A 22,416-nucleotide genomic window follows, 5' to 3' on the forward strand; every position below is an offset into this window, starting at 1 on the left:
CCAAGCCAGGTCCTCCCTGGACCAGAAACAAGCATCCTAGGACCGGTTTCAGGGTTTCACCCCTCTTCAGCCAGGATAGCTTGATTCCAGTGGCACAGTGAGCCCAGGACCCACGTCTGGGCATACCTGGCGCACTTAGGCGAGAAAGCAAAAGACGCACAATTGATGGACGGAATGCAGAACAAATCAAAACATTCACCCCCAGTCAAGAGATATGGGTTAAATCCATCATTCTGTCGTTCACCATGCCACCCCAGTTTAGACCTGGCTATATGCAAATCAGTCTTGACCCTGTGCCTCATGGGAACAGTACAGCCTGAACTGCCAAGCCAGGTCCCCCCTGGACCGGAAACAAGCATCCTAGGACCGGTTTCGGGGTTTTACCCCTCTTCAGCCAGGATAGCTTGATTCCAGTGGCACAGTGAGCCCAGGACCCACGTCTGGGCATACCTTGCGCACTTAGGGCGAGAAAGCAAAAGACACACAATTGATGGACGGAATGCAGAACAAATGAAAACATTCACCCCCAGTCAAGAGATCTGGGTTAAATCCATCATTCTTTTGCTCACCATGCCACCCCAGTTTAGACCTGGCCACATGCAAATCAGTCATGACCCTGTGCCTCATGGGAACAGTCCAGCCCGAACTGCCAAGCCAGGTCCTCCCTGGACCGGAAAAAAACATCCTAGGACCGGTTTCGGGCTTTCACCCCTCTTCAGCCAGGATAGCTTGATTCCAGTGGCACAGTGAGCCCAGGACCCACGTCTGGGCATACCTGGCGCACTTAGGGCGAGAAAGCAAAAAACACACAATTGATGGACAGAATGCAGAACAAATCAAAACATTCACCCCCAGTCAAGATATCTTGGTTAAATCCATCATTCTTTTGCTCACAATGCCACCCCAGTATAGACCTGGTCATATGCAAATCAGTCTTGACCCTGTGCCTCATGGGAACAGTCCAGCCTGAACTGCCAAGCCAGGTCCTCCCTGGACCGGACACAAGCATCCTAGGACCAGTTTCGGGGTTTCACCCCTCTTCAGCCAGGATAGCTTGATCACAGAAAATCTCCGACAAAGTGACCCTTCGGTGGACCCGTGGGGCATTGCAGCGCTGGCCCAACGAGGAACAACTACCCGATCATGGAGCATGACATCCTTCGGGGTGTGTGAGGGCAACAAGGAACAAGATTTGTTCTTCCCTTTCACCAGTGAGCCCCAGGCCTAGGGCCCTCATTTCTATTCTTTCTCACCTCCTCTCAAGGGAGCGATTGACATTTCGCACACCTCCCTAGAAATTGTGCCCCCTTGTTCTTTAACCTTACACAGGGATGTGTGCAATGTCGTCTCTACACTTTGTTATGCACCAAAACACTCAGCCTGCACAGACAGTGTGTGAGTGTAAAGATACAGGGCCTCTAAGGGTGGCACAATATGTGCTGCAGCCCTTTGAGACCTTCCCTGTTCCCAGTGCCCTGGGTAACTGTGGCCAGTGAGTGCCAAATGGGTTTTGTCTTCAATGCAGTTTTAGGGAAAGAGCATAGGCCCTGGGTACCTGATTGGCAGGAACCCGGGGCACACTCAGTCAAAGTACATCAGCACTTCAGCAAAAAGTGGAGGCAACCATGCAGAAAGAGGGCACTTTCTCACACAACACTCCCCCACCACCCAACGAAAGAGGATGAGACTAACCTTTCCTTAGAGAGTCTTCATTGTCTATGTGGAAGAACCTGGAAGGTCCATCTGCATTGGCATGGGCAGTCCCAGGTCTGTGTTCCCCTATAAAGTCCATTCCCTGTAGGGATATGGACATCTCATCAGTTTAGGATTTTCACCTTTCATCTGCATTAGCCATTTGAGAGGTCTGTGGTCAGTTTGAACTAGAAAGTGAGTACCAAACAAGTATGGTCTCAGCTTCTTCAGGGACCAAACCACAGCAAAGGCTTCTCTCTCAATGGCACTCCAATGCTGCTCCCTGGGGAGAAGCATTCTCCTTATAAAAGCAACAGGTTGGTCTTGGCCTTCATCATTGGTCTGGGATAGGACTGGTCCTATTCCTAGCTTAGAGGCATCAGTCTGCACAATGTACTGATTGGTATAGTTTGGAGCCTTGAGAATAGGTGCTGAGCTCCTTGCCTCTTTCAGGGTGTCAAACGCCTTTTGACAGCTAACTGTCCAGTTTACCTTTTTGGGCATCTTCTTGGAGGTAAGTTCTGTGAGGGGAGTCACAATAGACCCATATCCCTTCACAAACCTCCTGTAGTATCCAGTCAAGCCAAGGAATGCCCTGACTTGGATCTGGCTTGTTGGAGCTGCCCAGTCCAGGATGGCCTGGATCTTGGCCTGTAAGGGTTGCACTTGGCCTTCACCAACAAGGTGGTCCAAGTATCCTACAGTTCCCTGCCCTATCTTGCATTTTGATGCCTTGATAGTTAGGCCTACAGTTTGCAGGGCTTTTAAAATCTTCCCCAGGTGGATCAGGTGATCCTGCCAGGTTGAGCTAAAGACAGCAATATCATCTAGATATGCTGCACTAAAGGACTCCAATCCCACAAGGACTTGATTCTCTAACCTTTAGAAGGTGGCAGGGGCATTCTTTAAACCAAAAGGCATAACAGTGAACAGATAATTCCCATCAGGTGCGGAGAATGCAGGCTTTTCTTTTGCTTCTGGTACCATGCTAATCTGCCAGTATCCTGCAGTTAAGTCAAAGGTACTTAAAAATGTGGCTGCACCCAATTTATCTATCCTGACAACCATTATGTTGCTGCAATCTAATCATCAAAAAGCCCTCTTAGGGGCTGCAGCCCACAAACATAACTTATTATATGGAGCGATGTTCCTTGACTGACTTTCCAAAATACCGTATTAAAGAATTCAATCATTGGCGTGCTGCCAAAGGGTCAGACACCAGTATTCAATACAAGCAAAGGTTATAATAGGTTGTGTGTTGCCAAAGGGTCACACACAGGTAATTGATACAAAACATAACTGAATACACACCGTAGAAACACAGAATTCATTCATCCACAAAAAAGGGGGTTTTGCAAAAAGACACCCACGCAGGTTTAGCATGAATTTGCTTTTTTAATTTCTATATTCTGTATTTACAGTCAATAGACAATTGGTGATCATATTATCCAATGCAATTAAGGAGAGACAGAGGTTGCGCAAGAGATAGAAGAGGCTTGCTTGTTGAGGAAGAGAGGAAATCAGGAGGGTTTGGAATATAGATTTTCTTATTACAGTAGTACACAGGTCTGAATGAGAACCAGTCTTTTTAGAATCTGTCCAAAGTTTTATACACTGATTTATGTCGCGTGATTGCACAATCCAGTTAGGAGGGAAAAGAATTGGAACAGGTCCTATGTAGGGGAGAAGGCGTTGACGTTTCGACCCGGCTTAGGCAAAAGGGCAATTTGATGCCTCCGCATAAAGGTCTTCTTCAGGACGAGGGAAAGCAACCTATGTCCCCGGTTGAGGCTGGTGTAGGGTTAAGGTCGCTGAACGCCAGTGAAGGGCGAACCAAGCTGAATATCCAAGGTTGGACGATCTGCAAGGGCGGAGTAGTCACGCTGAGTGGACAGCCAAAAGTGAAGTCCAAGTATTTCACCGTATTTACTCATGAAACGATCCAATCCTGGTGTCCAAAGCAGCGCGACTCGCAGGAACACACTCCGTCAGAATTACAGCGGAGGCATCAAATCGCCCTTTTGCCTAAGCCGGGTTGAAACATCGACACCCTTTCCCCTACATAGGACCTGTTCCAATTCTTTTCCCTCCTAACTGGATTGTGCAATCACGCAACCTTATGAAGGACATAAATCAGTGTATAAAAACTTTGGACAGGTTCTAAAAAGACTGGTTCTCGTTCAGACCAGTTATCTACTGTAGTAAGAAAATCTATATTCGAAACCCTCCTGATTTCCTCTCTTCCTCCACGAGCACGCCTCTTCTATCTCTTGCGCAACCTCTCTCTTTCCTAAATTGCATTGGATAATATGATCACCAATTGTCTGTTGACTGTAAATACAGATTATAGAAACTAGAAAAGCAAATTCATACTAAACTTGCATGGGTGTCTTTTAGCAAAACCCCTTTTTTGGGGGGATGAATAAATTCTATGTTTGCTGGGTGTGTATTCAGTTATGTTTTGTATCAATTACCTGTGTCTGACCCTTTGGCAACACACAACCTATTATAACCTTTGCTTGTATTGAATACTTGTGTCTGACCCTTTGGCAGCACGAAAACGATTGAATTCTTTAATAAGGTATTTTGGAAAGTCAGTCAAGGATCATCTCTCCATGATATATTGTACCCAGGTCCTGTGACGTCTATTGGGTTACCACATTACTTCATAACACAAACATAACCTGGCAACACCCAACCTACTCAACCTCAAGTGTAATATAAGAGGGGAAGCAGTTTCTAAGTACTGCACTATCAATGTGCCTGAGCCACGTTTGCGTTGACAGAATGTCTTTTTAAAGATGCAGTGCAAGCGATTCCAGAGGTTAACAGGTGGAACCTAAAATTGCTTTACAAATTATTTCAGTGCGGTAATGCAGTGATAATAATGCATTTGCTTTCTTTGACTCCTGATGAGTGACACTTGACAGGGCTGGGTTTCCTAAGAGGGCACATTCCAGCTTTGTGTTTCCTTCACTTGCTGAAAAGGTGGCTTCCAGAGGAATTCGTCACAGGTTCAGACTCGTACCATCCAGTCTAGACAACCTGCCTTGCGTCTAGCTCTTGCAACATATGTTCATGCTTTAGGGTTCTACAAAGGACCAGACATGATACATAAACAAACTTTGCATAAAAAAATGCATGGCAACATTTTAAAAGTAGACAGTGGGAGATTAAAAAAAATAAGAAAAAAAATTGGGGGAATATATTTTCCCCATTGACACGTATTGTTAGCACAGGCAGTTTTGAGGCGGGAGACAGCTAAAATAAATCCATTTTGGCTTAAAAAATCAGAAGTCTCTCATCTGAATTGGGTTTGTTGAATCATAAAATTACTTGATATATTTTCAACATTGGTTTTATATCTTTATCTACTTTAATTATCAGTCAGTATTCATCAAGGCAGCTTTATAGCCCCCCCCCCCCCTTATTTACTGTTTAAAGTATGTACATATAAGTGGGAAAAGAACACCCTTGGGCAATTTTGCTAACTTTTGTACCCGCCTGGTTATTTAAATATTGGTCATGCCAGCAAAAACAAGCATAGCCAATAGGTCTTGCTTTTGGGACCTTCTAAGTATTTAGTTATGCAGCACAATATCCTTGGTCCAACAACAACTGTGGCATGGCTAAACACGTATAAGGTCCCAAAGGCGTGACCTATTGGCTATGCCAATGCTTGTTTGTTGTTAATTGCACCCAGCATGAGGTTGTAAGTCTAGCACACACTGCTACCTAGAACAGCACTTGTACGTCCGGAGAAAGAGAGATTGGGAAGATAAACAGGGAGGCGGTATCCGCTCCCACTGCAGCCCGGGCCACACTCAGAGGAAGGAAGCTGAAAGCGGTTGTAATTTCATCCCGAATCCTGAAAAACTTAACTTTTCTATCTTATATTAACCTAAAATACCTCATAATAGCAACGTTTCTTTAAGTTTTCTTTCACAGCTGTTTATTACTGATATGGCTTAGCACTTTGATGCACACTTGGGCCAAGCCAATTCACATCCCCAAATGAACAAATAAATAGAGACATGAAGGCTGAGAGGGGCTACAGAAAGCAAGAGATTGATACAAGATATATCTGAGAAAATAGAGAAAGTTTGAGAGAAGAGTGTGAGAAAATGGGAAATAGAACGAGTGAAAAAATCCTGAGAGATGCGAAGGGCGAATTGCAGGAGAGGGGAGAGAAAAAGAGCGCATCGAAAGAAGACAGATGAAGGGACAGAGATGGAGCGATAGATAAGAACACAGAATGGGTGCATAAATGAGTAGAGGAAAAGTAAGGAGAAGAAGATAGAAAGGAAAGAGAAGAAAAGCGATGGAGTGTGACAAACCGGGAGCACGAAAGGGAAAAAGAGAGTGAGTGAAAGCGGAATATAGCCTTAGAAGAAGGAAATGGTTACCTTTATGTAGAACCATAGAAAGGAAGGCAGATTAAGGGGGGCGTCAAGGTGGGGAAGAGGGGGCGGGAAGAAAAGAAAAGAGAGCGGGGAGTCGCGGGTGAAGGAAATAGATTAACGGATATCCCGAACTGAATGAGATGCCAAATATATCGGAAACGTTCGGCTTACTTCGGAGAAGTTCGCGCATTGGCTTCGTATGGTTCCTCTGGGTTGCCGTCTCTTTCCGACCGGGTAAAGGAAAGAACACCGGCAGAGATGGGTGAGTGTTGATAGGGTACCTGGGGCGCTTGTATGCATGGAGGAGTCGGGAGAGAAGCGGGAGGTAATACATTAGATAATAAAGATAATACATTCTGCGCTCATCTTACAGAGAAAAAAGCGTGTAGAAATAGTGTCCGAGCATAGAGTAACTCCTGCCACCTGAAAGTCAACAGATGTTTGGAGGCCCCATTGTTAATTGGGCGCCGCGAGTAAACAACATTAGAGACAGGCTGCCCGAGCGTAAAGAGTGACTCCAGGCACCTGTAGGCCACCAAAATAAAATGTGCGATGTGAAAGAGTTCAGCAGCGGGAAAATCACGCTGGGAGAAACGCTTATAGACCAGACTCCAGAAAACCTATGCAGCAGCAGAGATTAGTTCACAACCATATGTGAGGGATCACACACACAGACAGCAAAGGGATTGAATCAAAAAGAATGCACAGTGGGTTGCTAACGCGTCTTGCCTCTCTCGGCACGGCTCTCTGAATGAAACGCGAGCGCCCGAGGGGGAGGTGGGTATTTAGGAGCTGCACGTGATGACAAGGCAGGCACTTAATTAGTAATGCACGATTAGCACCTGTGGGCTAATTAGCTGGTCCGGGTGTACTGGAGCCCAGTGGCGGAGAAACCTATTACCCTCAATGCGTGGTGACTTGAGAAGCACCGATCACATTGAATGTTTTGATTTGTAGTCCAATTAGGGTTATGCCAAAGACAATCCACCTATTGCCCAAAAATGGTGGTTTTTAAAAGAACAAGCATTGGCCGCACGCGCGCCTCGCGCTTAAAGTTAAAAAAAACAAGAAAAAGAAGACAAGCCCGGCGGAGCGTGGCGCGCGCGCGCGTTTGGGGGCGGGGGAGCGCATTCCAGGCGGGGGAGCGAACCCTTTTAAGTGCTCCCAAAAAGCGGAGTGCATGGCGGCACCAAGCGCGTGATTGTGCGCGTGCTAGCAATGCAATCCGCTTTTTGGGAGCACTTTGAACTGCCCTTTTACAATAGTCTCGCTTTGCGATCGCTTACGCGATAGCAAGGCGAGACCTAAAAACAGCCAGGTGGAAACCCTATGATCTGCTGATGTATCATTGCGCCTTCTAGGAAGTGCTGCCATTAGTATGCACAAAGAAATATTAAAAATCTGAAGAAAAAAAACTGAACTAAGCTGTTAGTCACATTAATTTGTTTTCCTACTACATGTAGTATACACAGAAAAATACAGGGCATCCGACCCGATTTAGGGGGGACAGTCCATATTTTGGAGTCAAAATGGCTTTAATTTATCTTTTCTCCCGCATGAAATTGTCCCCACATCCCTATCTTAATGGTGAAAATAAATCCCCCCTGCCCCCAATTTTCTTTTCAATCTCCGTTTTTGCTTTCCAAATGTTGACATGTACGGACAAACAAGAAGTAGTGCTACTTTTTCCAGCACCTGTAAAACAGTAGACCAGGCTTTAACGCGATAAACTACATGCGAGCATCTCAGCACGTGCATAACACCGTATAGATCAGCTGAGCTGTACGTGTTTGACTACAAAATGATGAAGACACGAAATCAGCCAATCCAAGATAGTCATTCATTTTCCATGCTGATGCGATTTCCTCACGACCAATGAAGTAACAAGTTACACAGGAGTCTATCGGTGAACGTTACGGTGCAGGAAAAAAAATAGTTGAGGAGCAGAAGAAGAAAATGGAGTGTGTGTGGTCAAAATAAAGACTTTTTAAAAACATTGTTATTTATTAAAACTCATATTGATAAATTAATCAGAAAATCAATACAATATTCCCTGCGATGTATTTAGGCATACACTACAAAAAACACAAAATATATATAAATATATTTGAAATTTGTATTCTATAATTTTACTCAAAACGGAAAAGCTTAAGTCATAAACGAATACAACTTTCACAAAAGATTAGTTGATATTTTACATTATGACTTGATTGTTTCGGCATGCCTGACACCATTCAAAGATGGTGGACGCATTGGAGTCTGCCGGAAAGTCGTCTATTAGGAACTTTCTCACACTTCGTGTTGAGGACTTGAGGTCCTAGCGCTGCCGGCTGCTGCTGCAAGATGGGGGTTAAATTGGAGGTTTTCCGGGTGAGTTCGACAGAGGAATGTAGACGAGTAGTACTGTCTGCAGACCCCAAAGATTTAGAGGACAGCTATAGTGACAGCTTTTAATACCCATTAGAGCAGCACCAGAGTTGTGCTCGCGTATAGCGTATATGAACTGTAGATATTTCAGAGGACACAACAGGAGCAGATTTACACACATCTCGAATTTGAGCTGTAACGAAAATGAGAAGTGGTTCCTAGCTTGGAGAAGAATGACACACTTTTTACTGATAGTGGCAGTGGTCGAAGTGGGTGGGATGGGATTGGCAGGGCACGGCGTGCCCCTACTTCTTTAATTTCCTAGGGGCATACTATCAAGGCAGGCGATAAAATTATCGCCGCTTTAGCGGCAGAAGACTGCCGCTAAAACGGCGATAATGGGCTTGATAATATGCTCTATGGAATTCCAATTGAAGCTCAGGTTAGATGTGAAGGACATCTAACATGGGCTTCAATTGGAATTACATAGAGCATATTATCAGGCCAATTATCGCTGTTTTAGCTGCAGTTTTCTGCCGCTAAAGCGGCGATAATTTTTTCGCCTGTCTTGATAATATGCCCCTAGAGTCCGTTCCTCCTACTTTCTAATTTTAAACATGCCTCCCGGGCGGCAGAAATCGCCAAGGCCGATAGTTAAGTCTCTGCTTTTGGGGATGGGTGAAACGGGCAGAGAAGGAAAAGAACTCTGGGGCATATTATCAAGAAATAGCATTAAAATTATCGCCGCTTTAGCGGCAGAAAACTACTGCTAAAGCGGCGATAATGGGCTTGATAATATGCCCTTGAGAATTCCCATAGAAGCCCATGCTCTGGTGTCAACATGGGCTTCTATTGGAATTCTCTGCGGCATATTATCAAGCCCATTATCGCCAACTGCCGCTAAAGGGGCGATAATTTTAACGCTGTGCTTGATAATATGCCCCTCTGTCTTTTCCTTTGTGCACAAAGAAGACAAGGACAGTGTCCAGTTCTCCTGCTGCTGGCAGCTTCCCCCATCCCTCTCTTTGTTCCCCCTCTTCCCTTTCTTTCTGTCTCGCTCCTCCTCATGTAGTGAAAACCGAGACTTCAAGAAACCGGTATTACATTCTCTTTCCTCCTTTAGTTTATTTGCTCCCCTGTGAAATGGATCCAAAAAAGAGAAACATTTGCTGGAATTGTCTTTTTCTGACATTTTTCAATTTCTAAATGCAGCCTCGGGGGTGGAGAGAAATAAAACATTCAAAATATGAAAAATAACTAATTAACTAACTAGCAAGACAGAGTGGTTGCTAGGTGGCCAGATTGATTTAGTCACACCTAAACACATTAGTTCCACTTTACAATGTTTGCCAGTGAAGCGCTACTTGTGTTTTTTCGTCGCTCTTTGAACAACATTGTTTCGCTGGGTGGGTGCACTATTCCTGGAGGTACTGAAATACCTGCTTGATGGGTGAGTTGGAAAACAAAATGCATAATGCTGCTCTGTATTCACAAACGTGGGGCCATATTATCAAGGAACGGTGATAACATTATCGCCGCTTTAACCTCAGGAAACTGCTTTAGCGGCAGGAAACTGCTGCTAAAGCGGCGATAACGGGCTTGATAATATGCCCTTGAGAATTCCCATAGAAGCCCAGGTTCACACCAGAACCAGGGCTTCTATGGGAATTCACAAGGGCATATTATCAAGCCCATTATCTCCGCTTTAGCGGCAGTTTCCTGCCGCTAAAGCGCCGATAATGTTATCGCTGTACCTTGATAAAACGGCTGTGGTCTTTTTAATCCATACTGCTTACGTTTTGTAAGGATATAAGCAATGGGCTTTGAAGCGGGTCCCTTCTGGGCCCTGTTGTCATGACCTTACCTTTTCAGGCAAAAGCACTCACTAATTTCTGAATCATGAGTGTAAAAAGAAAAAGGTAACCATGTTGTTCCTGCATACATTTCACATGCTTTTCTTTATCTTGCATTCCCCATGAGTGTTTGTTTTCCTAGGATGATGTTAATAATTTTTTAGGCAGCACATTGCTCTTGTCTATTGCCTAATTTGAATTGAGTCACATCCAGGTGTTTATAGCGGGTCAGTGCAGTGCAAGCTACTCTAAGTGGGGCAGTATGGTGTTCAGTGGGGGAGAGAATGTGGCACTATGGTCTGAATTGCTGAATTTAGAACTGGAGAACCAGGTTCAGCCTTCATGACCAGGCCACCAGACCACTCCCCCTGAGGGAGCACATTCCCATGCTAGACCTTAGAAGGCCCGCAAGATCTCAAAAGCCCTGGTGTCTTAGCACCAGCAGGGGGACCCTAGCAGTGGCAAGTGTGGTTAAACCTTGAAGGCCTGTCCGCCACAATTCATTCTGAAGTTCACCTCCAGTCATGCAGGCAGGCCTATGAAGCAGCACACCATAGAGTGACAGTGACTCTGTCACTGAGGTCACAGGACCCTTGAACAGGGTGACTCTAGGGCAGTGCGACCGCACCAGACGTTGACCAGCCACGGTCCTTGCAGGTAACAGCGGTAGGGCAGAAGGGCCGGGTAAGGGGGGATTTCGAGGGACGATGCAGAGGGGAAACTAAATAAATAATTAATTTCCCCTCTGCATCGTCCCTCGAAATCCCCTCTTACCCGGACCCACGCCCCACCACTGTTACCTGCATGGACTGAGGCTGGTGCTGACTTCAGTTGGGGGCATTGTGTTTGCATGTATAAATGGTTTTAAAAGCACTTGCTGCCGCCTTCCTGGCCTCCAATAATTTTCGGCAACAATATAAATGTCATGACAACTCCTGTGATTAATCTTCTTAGTAGAGAGGGAAGGTGTTTTGTCTAGTGGACGGTTTGACTCATGGAAAGGAAGCGCCGAGGGTTAATGTGCCTGCTGCTAAGAACAAGTACCATGCAGATCGCAAAGTGCACATAATGTAAATAGGTCAGTGGGTTACTGCTTTTGTCTGAGAGACCCTAGTGTTACTTGCGGTTAATAAGTTAAAATCCTAACATAGAACAGTGAGCTCTTAACGGTCATGTAAGAGCTGCATGCAAACTGCAAGGTATAAATTGGAGCGTTATAGTTTTTTCCCCAGTCTTTGATTAACCTAATGTTGCAGAAAAAGGGTTAATTCGGGTAGAAATCCATTCTGATTATTAAAGAGAACCACCAACCATGGTATTACGTTTTAAATTCTGAGTTTGTGTTTCTCCAGACCAATCGCTATTAAACTATGCTGCCTACTAGTATGGTTGTCATGTGAGTCCTACACCTTGTAGTCCTTTGTCTTATGTAACATTTCCTATACAGTGATTTACACAGGTATGATTGATTGTCTCTGTGTAATATGTGTGATGTAAAATGCTTTGACACCCTACACTGGTATTAGTGGGCTGTACATTTTCTGATACTTTATTATTTTGACATTTTTACACATGCTAACAGTCTCTGCAAAGATTGTTCCTTATTAGTACCAGTGGAACATACAACTGCAGCAGTGAGAAAGGTGACCAGTCAACCTTTGCAAATGGCCCTGCACTTCACAGCTGCACAAGTCACATTTTTTAGGAACTTTTGATCCGTTTGAGCTATGCAGCAGATGATGTGTTATGTGGCAAATATCGCAGAGCCATAATTATGTGGAAAACATTTGCAAACTAGGATATTTTGCCATCCATGTTTGAACGGCTCTTGTGGAAAAAGGGAGGAGAAGTGCTGATGACAGAAACTCAACGGCTGGGAGACAATTGGCTTGCGATTCCACTTTTGAGGATATTTGGGACATTCTGTGATTGGAGACGTATTCAACTTTGTGAATGTATTTTAATGTCAATAACTCACATTAAATCTTAAATAAATATATGTATTTATTGGTTAAATTAAACAACGTAATAAGCTGTAACCGGTTAGTGAAATGGGAAACAGATACTAAAAATGTGCATATTTTGCTCTATCTGCCACACCTCTGACTCCACCCACTGACCCAATCCACGGGTTATTCCCGCCCTCTGATTCTCCGCCCACTGTACCCCTACTTTTATTCCCCCACTTCGACCACTGGATAGTGGTTATATTTTTGAAAGGTTTGTCAACCTAATGCATTGTGGAACATGTGGTCTTTTAGGGTGGCCATGTGTCTCGCATTTTTGAGGCAAGGTTGGGCGGGGGGTATCGCTTAATGACTATGCCCCTGCCCTTTGACGTTGTCAAAAAGGGTTGGAGGATGGATTACGTTAAATTGCCCCCCCCCCTTCCCCCTTGAAATGAATGACTACGGACGCCCATGTTTGCAGGTTTGTCCTGCAGTCGTGGCTCTGGTCCCGCTGATCGCATAGAGTCACAATGGGACGCATAATATATATATATTCCAAAACACACAGGAGCCCATTTGAGGTGATGCCACAAGACTTATGCTAAGAGGTTTTGTTTCCTGAAAGGGTGCCTGCTGGCAACCACTCAATAAAGAAAAGTGAGCTTTACTCAAGTCATGTGGCATCACCTAAAATGGGCTCCTGTATGTTTTGGAATTAATAACGGCCGATCCCGGTCGTGAGGAGAGGCCCGCCGCCGTCACAGCGGATTTGTGACTGCACCACAGGGTGCGGTTTCAACGGGACGACGTGAAGCTAACACCAGTGCAGGTTGGTGCACGTTTCAGCTCCTATTGACTGCTACAAAGCGGGGCAGGTCCCCTTCAGAACGTTGTACATCTAAACTTGGTTTTATTTTAATCATGAGAGCGCATCCACTTGGAGAATATTTGCGCACTACAACACCCAGAAGGCCATTGGACCACGCCCACTGTGGCAGGTGTTCAAAAAGACTGTGCGCAACAGCGCTTTCATCTTTACCACGCCACTGATGAAAGGTTATTCCTGAAATGCGTCTGGCGGATTATGCAAAGATGTTTTCTTTCCCGAAAGGGTGCCTGCTGGCAAGCACTCAATAAAGAAAAGTGAGCTTTACTCAAGTCGTGTGGCATCACCTCAAATGGGCTCCTGTATGTTTTGGAATTAATAACGGCCGATCCCGGTCGTGAGGAGAGGCCGCCGTCGTCACAGCGGATTTGTGACTGCACCACAGGGTGCGGTTTCAACGGGACGACGTGAAGCTAACACCAGTGCAGGTTGGTGCACGTTTCAGCTCCTATTGACTGCTACAAAGCAGGGAAGGTCCCCTTCAGAACGTTGTACATCTAAACTTGGTTTTATTTTAATGATGAGAGCGCATCCACTTGGAGAATAGTTGCGCACTACAACACCCAGAAGGCCATTGGACCACGCCCACTGTGGCAGGTGTTCAAATAGACTGTGAGCGACAGCGCTTTCATCTTTACCACGCCACTGATGAAAGGTTATTCCTGAAACGCGTCTGGCGGATTATGCAAAGATGTTTTGTTTCCTGAAAGGGTGCCTGCTGGCAAGCACTCAATAAAGAAAAGTGAGCTTTACTCAAGTCGTGTGGCATCACCTCAAATGGGCTCCTGTATGTTTTGGAATTAATAACGGCCGATCCCGGTCGTGAGGAGAGGCCCGCCGCCGTCACAGCGGATTCGTGACTGCACCACAGGGTGCGGTTTCAACGGGACGACGTGAAGCTAACACCAGTGCAGGTTGGTGCACGTTTCAGCTCCTATTGACTGCTACAAAGCGGGGCAGGTCCCCTTCAGAACGTTGTACATCTAAACTTGGTTTTATTTTAATCATGAGAGCGCATCCACTTGGAGAATATTTGCGCACTACAACACCCAGAAGGCCATTGGACCACGCCCACTGTGGCAGGTGTTCAAATAGACTGTGCGCGACAGCGCTTTCATCTTTACCACGCCACTGATGAAAGGTTATTCCTGAAACGCGTCTGGCGGATTATGCAAAGATGTTTTGTTTCCTGAAAGGGTGCCTGCTGGCAGGCACTCAATAAAGAAAAGTGAGCTTTACTCAAGTCGTGTGGCATCACCTCAAATGGGCTCCTGTATGTAACGCGTCATGCCATTGCTCTCAATAAAGTTCTGTTCCCTGGTATCCCCGCTGTGTCCCTCCTGGTTACTTCAGCAGAAGGAAACCGGTTTTGGTGATATTTTGCGCGCTTGCCCCTGGCGCGCTAGGTGGACCCGCCCAACAAGTGTCTGGAACAACAAGGGCAACTTCTGTGGCAATTTCCAGGGTACTGGATGGCTCCAGACCGCCGCAAACCAAGGACAATTTTGCTCCGCTGTAATTACAGTCTGTGATTTCACAGAGAGGCCAAGAAAATATTTTCAAAGTCTCAGGGCACTATGGACATTGACTTATGCGGCTGGGCGTTGGGGACCAAGGAAGAGACTCTATTTTTAGCAGCAACTTGGTTTTTCACCTAAAGTGTGCTTTTCACTCTCTGCAAACCTGTCATCTTCCAGCGCTCACTACGGGACCAAGCCGCGATGGGAAACTTACCAAGCAAGCCAGGGAAGTGCTTGCTGGGAACTGTAGTATGCCGATGCAGACTACGGTGGATTCTCATTAAGTGAATGCGGTTCAGCTGGACTGTCGCTATCGACGTTGGAGAAGTGAACATTTAAAAGCAGCTGGTGAGGGAACTTGTTGGTTCTTGGCATTTGATAAAGGCATTACTCCGAAACGCGTCATGCCATTGCTCTCAATAAAGTTCTGTTCCCTGGTATCCCTGCTGTGTCCCTCCTGGTTACTTCAGCAGAAGGAAATCGGTTATGGTGATATTTTGCGCGCTTGCCCCTGGCGCGCTAGGGGGACCCGCCCAACAAGTGTCTGGAACAACAAGGGCAACTTCTGTGGCAATTTCCAGGGTACTGGATGGCTCCAGACCGCCGCTAACCAAGGCCAATTTTGCTCCGCTGTAATTACAGTCTGTGATTTCACAGAGAGGCCAAGAAAATATTTTCAAAGTCTCAGGGCACTATGGACATTGACTTATGCGGCTGGGCGTTGGGGACCAAGGGAGAGACTCTATTTTTAGCAGCAACTTGGTTTTTCACCTAAAGTGTGCTTTTCACTCTCTGCAAACCTGTCATCTTCCAGCGCTCACTACGGGACCAAGCCGCGATGGGAAACTTACCAAGCAAGCCAGGGAAGTGCTTGCTGGGAACTGTAGTATGCCGATGCAGACTACGGTGGATTCTCATTAAGTGAATGCGGTTCAGCTGGACTGTCGCTATCGACGTTGGAGAAGTGAACATTTAAAAGCAGCTGGTGAGGGAACTTGTTGGTTCTTGGAATTTGATAAAGGCATTACGCCGAAACGCATCATGCCATTGCTCTCAATAAAGTTCTGTTCCCTGGTATCCCCGCTGTGTCCCTCCTGGTTACTTCAGCAGAAGGAAATCGGTTTTGGTGATATATATATATTTAACGCCTAGAATAAACTCCTCTATATACATAGAAGCCCCATATTTTGATTCCCTGACACTTAACGGTTTGAAAGGAAGATCAACTTCAGCACTCTATAAGCTGTACAAGAGGTACCTATCTGTGGCTGGTATGGCGGAGCTGCAGCATAGGAGGGTTCTTGAGCAATGCAGGTTATGGAGAATGTTCAGCTATTGACATGCAAACACATCCACTTCCAGTAACAAAACTAAGGGCCTGGTTACGATGACGGTGGGACCACACAGACAGCGCCTCGGTGGCGGTCCCACCACCATCGCAATACTGATTTCCGCCCGCCACATTAGGATGGCGGGCGGATGTTGGGTGGTCGTAGAGACTGACCGCCATGGACCTGATGGGCTCACGGAGCCCGTAGGGCCTTCGCAGGGACTTATATCTCTACAATAGTGACGGTGTAGGGATTACATTGTCTCTTACCGCCAGCCGTTTGATGACGGTTTAACCGCCATGAAAAGGCAGACGGAAAGGGACATTGGGGGCCTGTAGCGGGCCCCCCTGGCACTCTGACCTGGCCCCTTGGGGGCACCTACGGTGCCCCCCAACATATCCCTGCACCATGTGGCAGGCACAGCATGCTGCCTGTCACATAGTTCAGGGATATACACGGGGTGCATATTGTGTACTGCGGCGTGTGCTGCAGCCCGCAGCACCTGTCGGAATACAAAATATACACTTTACGACTGCCTTGTCAGGCGATCCCATTTCCCACCAGGATGGTGGTCAGTAATCAGGCCCTAAATGTGTGAGTTAAACAGCCCAAATGTGTGAAATAAAACTATGTGGGGGGCCAGTCCTGGGAGTATGTCCTTGGTGAGTGTTTATTCTATTTTGCATGTTTTAAAGTGCCAACTATTAAGATCAGTAGATTTGCCCAAGATCCATCACTTTGTTAAAATAGGAGATCTGAGACTGTAACATACTGCTACTTTCTGCAAAGGATGTTCATTTGCTACCATATTGCATTTTGGTGAATATACCATGAATTTGGGCACCTCTGCCACTCCAGTCCATTTTTGAACTTCATGTTAGGTGGGGCTTTTAAATGTATTCTAAATACTCCCATTATTTCTAAAAAGGGTGTAGAGGAATACGTTAAAAAAATAATTGCCCAAGAGCACACGGTTAGGCAAAATGGGTTGGCCGGGATTCAAAAACATGCCCCCAGGTTCTCATTTCCAACCAGTCCATTAGACCACAACTACGGTGGCAGTAATTTGCATGGCAAGGCCAAGGGACTGCCCTTCCCAGTGAAATATTGTGTTGTGGGCCCTGCACAGCTTTAGAAAACAGTGTTTTTTTTCCAGCATAGTTAGGAGTAGGGGTAATGCTTTTAGTTGTCAAGTATGCTTGTTCCATGGCTAAAACTTACCCATTGGACCAGGTCCTGTGGCAGCAGGTGGTTACTTTGCAGTGTGCTTGTTAGATTCTGATATTTACCACTGGTGTTTTAAAGCTTAAGACTATTATATTCCATTTGGCTTCCAAAGCTGATCATTTTTTGAACTTGGTTCTCAAAAGTTGCACTATTGAGCAGCCATGGCTTGCTCCAGGAGGTGGTCAAGGGATTATTACTCAAATACTGTATGAATAGCATTTGAGGAAGATATGCTTAATCTCTGGCAGAGTGATATCTTTTAAAACGGCCTGATTTAGAGGAGATGTCTTTAGAATGAACTACAAAAATGTGCTTTGTGACTCTCAGTTCCCCGCACCCCAACAAATGTCATCTGATGTCTCGGGGTGAGTAAAGTGTGGCTGCATGTCAAAGTGTGCTGCTAAGGGTTAATGGAAAGTTGGTCACCCTGATCCTAATATGTTTCAGTTGATCAAGGAAGTCCACAATCAGTCCCTATAATATATTGTAAGTGAAGGACAGGACTGTATAAGTGTGCTGGTGCTTACATACCAATCTTTGGCCAGAGAAAGATTTACATCAAATGAATAGAAGAAGCCAGATGTAATTTTTAGAGCCACAAATTGCTTTATTATACTGCTCTGTTGCTTAATACTGACTGTGCGTCAATATAAGTTAATGTGAAAATTTAAATCCTCCTATTTATTTTCCTACATTTCCCTCTTATCTGTTTCTAAGAATGAGCATTTTTACTCGTGAGCAGAAAGATGGGGTGGGGACTTTGGGGTCAGGGATATGGCATTGCATACATGTGCATGAGTGCGTGAGTGGTGGCTTTCAGATTTGATTCAGTATGTGCTTGTGCAAGGTCTGTCTTGAGTGCAATTCTTAGGAGAGAGTCACTGAGTTCATGTAATGCATTCATTGCAGGGCTGAGCATATGTGTTAACAAGTCAGGGGAGTGACTATGTGCTGGTTGTGCATGTGCAGCATAGGGGAATGCGGTGCAGGACATTCAAGTATTGGTTGTGGTATGTGCGTTGTGTGAGACATCATTCTTAAGGTTTTGGGAGACTGCAGAGAACTATTTCAGCTCCAGCATGAGGCATTCTCATGATCTATATAACTTGACAACATTCTCTAATTAAAATGAGTCCAGGTTTTGTAGGTTTCAAAACCACTTTTTTGCAAACTTGTGACATCACTGGAAATTATGTCTCATTGCTAGTGGTGGGTGGAATTCGTGGAGTTTGATTCCGGAGAATTATGCTGAATTACAATAAAACTCTACTGCAGAATTTCGAAACAGATTGATTGAGTATTTGGTGTTATTTTCATAGTGCAAAATGCACCCTTGTGTCCAAAAATGGATGCGAAGGTGCATTTTGCGCTGTGAAAATAGCCAAGCCAAATACTACTCAGTGCCCTTACATACTCTGCAGTGATTAAACGTTAATCACTTCAGACTATGTAGGGCAACAAGTGGCTAATAAAACTTGTATTATATTATATTAGTAATATGTAAGGACATCGAGTGGTATGCAGTGGGTTCTAAACTTTAAAACCACTGCATATTACTCGACATTCGCCCCTTAATACTCTGCAGTGGTTCAAAGTTAATCACTGCAGGTATACATGGGTGCTGAGTGGTATGCAATGGTTTCTAAAGTTTAGAAACCACTGGATAATTTAATTCCACCAGTGGAGTAGCAGAATTTGAATTAGTCCATAATTCCAAGTTACAAGAGTAAGGCAGAATTACCAAAATTCCTACAGTTCTGCCGGTGAATGAGTTAATAGAAAATCACAAACCATGAAAAGGGATCCTAATCAGAGGAAATGATCTTGTGGCCTCTGGCCCAGATAAATTCATGAGATATAATTTCCATGATCGAATGTGGTCACTGTGCACAGCTTTTAATTTGCTCTTGTATCCCGTTTGCGACATTTTGGAGAGTATCACACATGGTACATTAAGGCAACAGCATAAGCAGATATCCTTGTGTAATCAATTCAGATCAATTTTATTTGTTGCATTCGGTCAGCCAAGCGCCTTTACTCACAAAAATAAAACGTTTGCAGCTGCAGAGCAAGTTTAATTAGCAGGGGATGGTGATGCAGGCGTAAGAAAGGAATTGATCAGAGCAGGACGTGAACTTAGAATGTGTCATAAACAGAAAGGTGTGATTGGCAATAGTTGCAATCAGAGCCGAGTGGGCAATGAAAGTTCATCTGAGGCTTTCATGTGGGAAACATTTTTCAACGAGTTTCGTCGGGTCGGCTTTTTTTCTGGATTTGATTTGAGCAAGATTGATAGAGCACGCCAATTTCCCGTAGGCGTCAAGGCACTGTAGTCTAAGTGGTCCGCTTCAGCCATAGCCAACTAACAAAATTGCAGAAACGCAAAGGGGGATTCCCTATAGCGTGAAAAGCCAGGTCTTTAAGACTTTTCTGAAGGGAGAGTGTAATTTAATACCAGACAGATAATTTGACAGCAAGTTCCACCGCCTTGCTGCCGAGACCGAGAATGCTCTGCCTCCCCATCTATTTGAACGGTCACCAAGTTAAGGTGAGCTGAGTGAAGGTTGCAGTCCATTTACGTGTAGTAGATCTTTGCGGCTTCCTTTAGGATTTCTTTGGTTGCTCTGATAGTTCTTCCACAACTCTCTGACTTCCCTTTTCGCTTATGTGAGTTGCTGATGTTTGGGAAAAAATGGGGACAATATGTTTTAGATTGGAAGAAGAGAGGGTTTGGCGTTGCATGCAACTAATTAGTCCCTAGGTTGAAGGTCCATTTTTGGTGTTATTAGCCTTTCAAGCATTTTCGGGCCACTTTGCCTTTGTTGTATTCTTGTTCCATAACGATGGCATTTTTTTGTTGTCTCTCATTCATCATAACCTTTAGGAAGCAAGCCACTGTGGCTATGTTTTGGTTGATTGGTTCCCTCCAAGATACAGTGTCATCTCTTCATAGTTTCTGATGCTTGAGTCCTTTGAGGCTTTACATAGAATACTCTTCCGCAGGACTTTGTACCAAAAAAGGAAGTGGTACAGATTCTTAGATTTCCCACAGTTGCATCCATTTAGATTTGAGTCCCTTTTCCCTGAGAAACATCTGCAATGCTGTAGGTCTAAGATCTTACATCTTGTCATACGGAAAAGTGTCTTGTCCTCGTTGTTTATGATCTCAGATATGTGTATGTGTACATGGTTGGAGATGCCTTCTCAGGGTAGATGAAAAGTTCATGAACGCAGCGAATAGGCAGCCTTTCTTATGTTAAGTGTATTTCTCCATTTGGTGTTGTTAAGGTTAAAACATGGTCCACTGGTGACAAGGGTCTTAAGAAAACCTCCCTGGTAGGGCTTAGTAAGCTAATTGCCATCAGTCTGTTGTCGGTTGTGGAGAATTATTTTGGTGAAGATCTTGCCTCCAGCATCAACTCTTCGGTCTGTAGGAAGTAGGGCTCTGTACAGGTAATTTCTTGTATAGTGGGAGTATGATACTTGCGCCAGGAGATCGGAAATAACAGTTTGGATGCACAGTCAGTGAAAATTGTTTGAAGTAGGGGAAGCCACCATATTTGGAGATATTTAAGCATCCATTTGGTATGAGATTAGGCCTGGTGCTTTTTTAGGTCTTGGCTAGCGAAGGCTGCGCTTGCGCAGTCTCGCTCGCGAGATTTAATGTTTTCAGAAGTGGGGCTTTAACCCGCCCCTCTTCTTCCCTCTTCTCCATTGGCTGGCCTCTTAAATGATGGTCAGCCTTTGGAGAAGAGCTTTGTCTCTCCAAACAAGCCCCGTCTTTTTCCGATTCGGGGGCGTGTTTTTTCACTTCTTTCACTTTTTTGAAGCCCAGCCCCTTTCCGCCCCTTTTACACACGGTGGGCGTGTTGTTTTTTTTTTTTTTAGCGTCGGAAGATTCGACCATTTTGTGCGCGGTCGGAGCGGACGTGGGGTCGCCTCTTCCTTGCTGCTGGATCGGCGTTTCAAGTCCGGTGAGTAAAAGCGTTAAGGTAACAATGTTGTTCCTGCTTGCATTTCACATGGTTCATGCGGGCCGCACTATGAGTAACTGTGATCTAGACTGATGGCACCGGGGCCACGTCCCTTACAGAAAGCACGTTGCTCTTCAAGCTTGGGTTTTGTTAGTATAAACTTTTTAGATGAAGAAAGCGCTAACACTTTGGATGCAGGTCACAAAGGTGCATTTCTTCTCGCTGTGTGACGGTGTTATGCTGATGCCTCTAGAGGGGGTGAGACCAGGGGGTTCTTAACCACTAGTGTGCCTTCAATTTGATTTCCGAAACTCAACGCGCTACCCTTTTGTTATGTCATTCGCCATATGCAGTAGGTTGGTATAGTTTAGTTTCATTTGCATGACTTAGAACGCTATACTATTAACTGGGACAAAAGTGTTAACCAGACACTTTGCAGTGGGGGGGTCAAAATTTACCAATGACTGGCAAAGCGAGCATTGCTATTATAGCCGCATTGGAACCTGCAGTGAAGGGAGGGCACCCCAGGGCCTATTGTTATTGAAACATTTTGAACCTTTCAGAGTAACACTATTAATCTACAACACAAGAGGCTGTACTCCCTAACCCATGCTGACACGAACAGCCCCGCGGTGTTCAAGTGGCGAGGGGGCATTTTCTTCTTTTTCAGTTAGGTTTTCTGTTAAATGCTACGCCTACATTTAAGCTTATATACATAAATGCATGTTTTTAGATAGCACTTCTAAAGTTACTTACCAAATGTAATGATCAGCGCATTTGGAAATGTACATCTTTTTGAGAACTTTGACTTATGGAGGGATCGCTATAAACTAGTCACAGGAGAGCCAACGGGACAACCCCAAGTAACTCCACAGAGCAGTCTCGCCTGTGCCAACACAGGCGAAGAAACACAATGTACAGTACAACGTCCAGAGAAAGTCCAATCTAATGCCCGTTTCCAGATCTGGCCGCTCTCCTTGTGTGGCCGCCTGAGGCTGCTTGAAGAGAACGCACCCCACCATAAACAGCCTGAAACTGATCTCAATGTGACCTCTGGAGGCCTTTAGACTTTTAAACATGATAAAATGCGTGCTGGGGTGATGTGCCACTCTGACGTACACAAAGCTGCAATTAAAACGGCACTAGGAAGACTTTCGGTACCTGTCCTAAAAGCGTTAAATAGCAAATCCGATTCTCCAGATTATAGTGCACCC

The 22,416-nt window shown here is 45.1% G+C and overlaps 1 protein-coding gene across 2 annotated transcripts in view; it reads left to right on the forward strand.

The window, feature by feature from the left end:
- Positions 1 to 22,416, forward strand: part of PET100 (PET100 cytochrome c oxidase chaperone) — a 148,027-nt gene that overhangs the window by 95,993 nt on the left and 29,618 nt on the right. The window contains exon 1 of one of the 2 annotated variants that reach the window (XM_085654399.1): positions 8,328 to 8,465. The exons of the other annotated variant lie outside the window; for it this stretch is intronic. Coding sequence (XP_085510525.1) covers positions 8,439 to 8,465 — 27 coding nt within the window. The 5' untranslated portion in view covers positions 8,328 to 8,438. Of the gene's footprint in view, positions 1 to 8,327; positions 8,466 to 22,416 lie in introns of those variants that run through there. 2 annotated transcript variants of the gene reach the window in all.

Source organism: Triturus cristatus, chromosome 4_1, assembly GCF_964204655.1.
Source record: "Triturus cristatus chromosome 4_1, aTriCri1.1, whole genome shotgun sequence".
Classification (NCBI taxonomy): domain Eukaryota; kingdom Metazoa; phylum Chordata; class Amphibia; order Caudata; family Salamandridae; genus Triturus; species Triturus cristatus.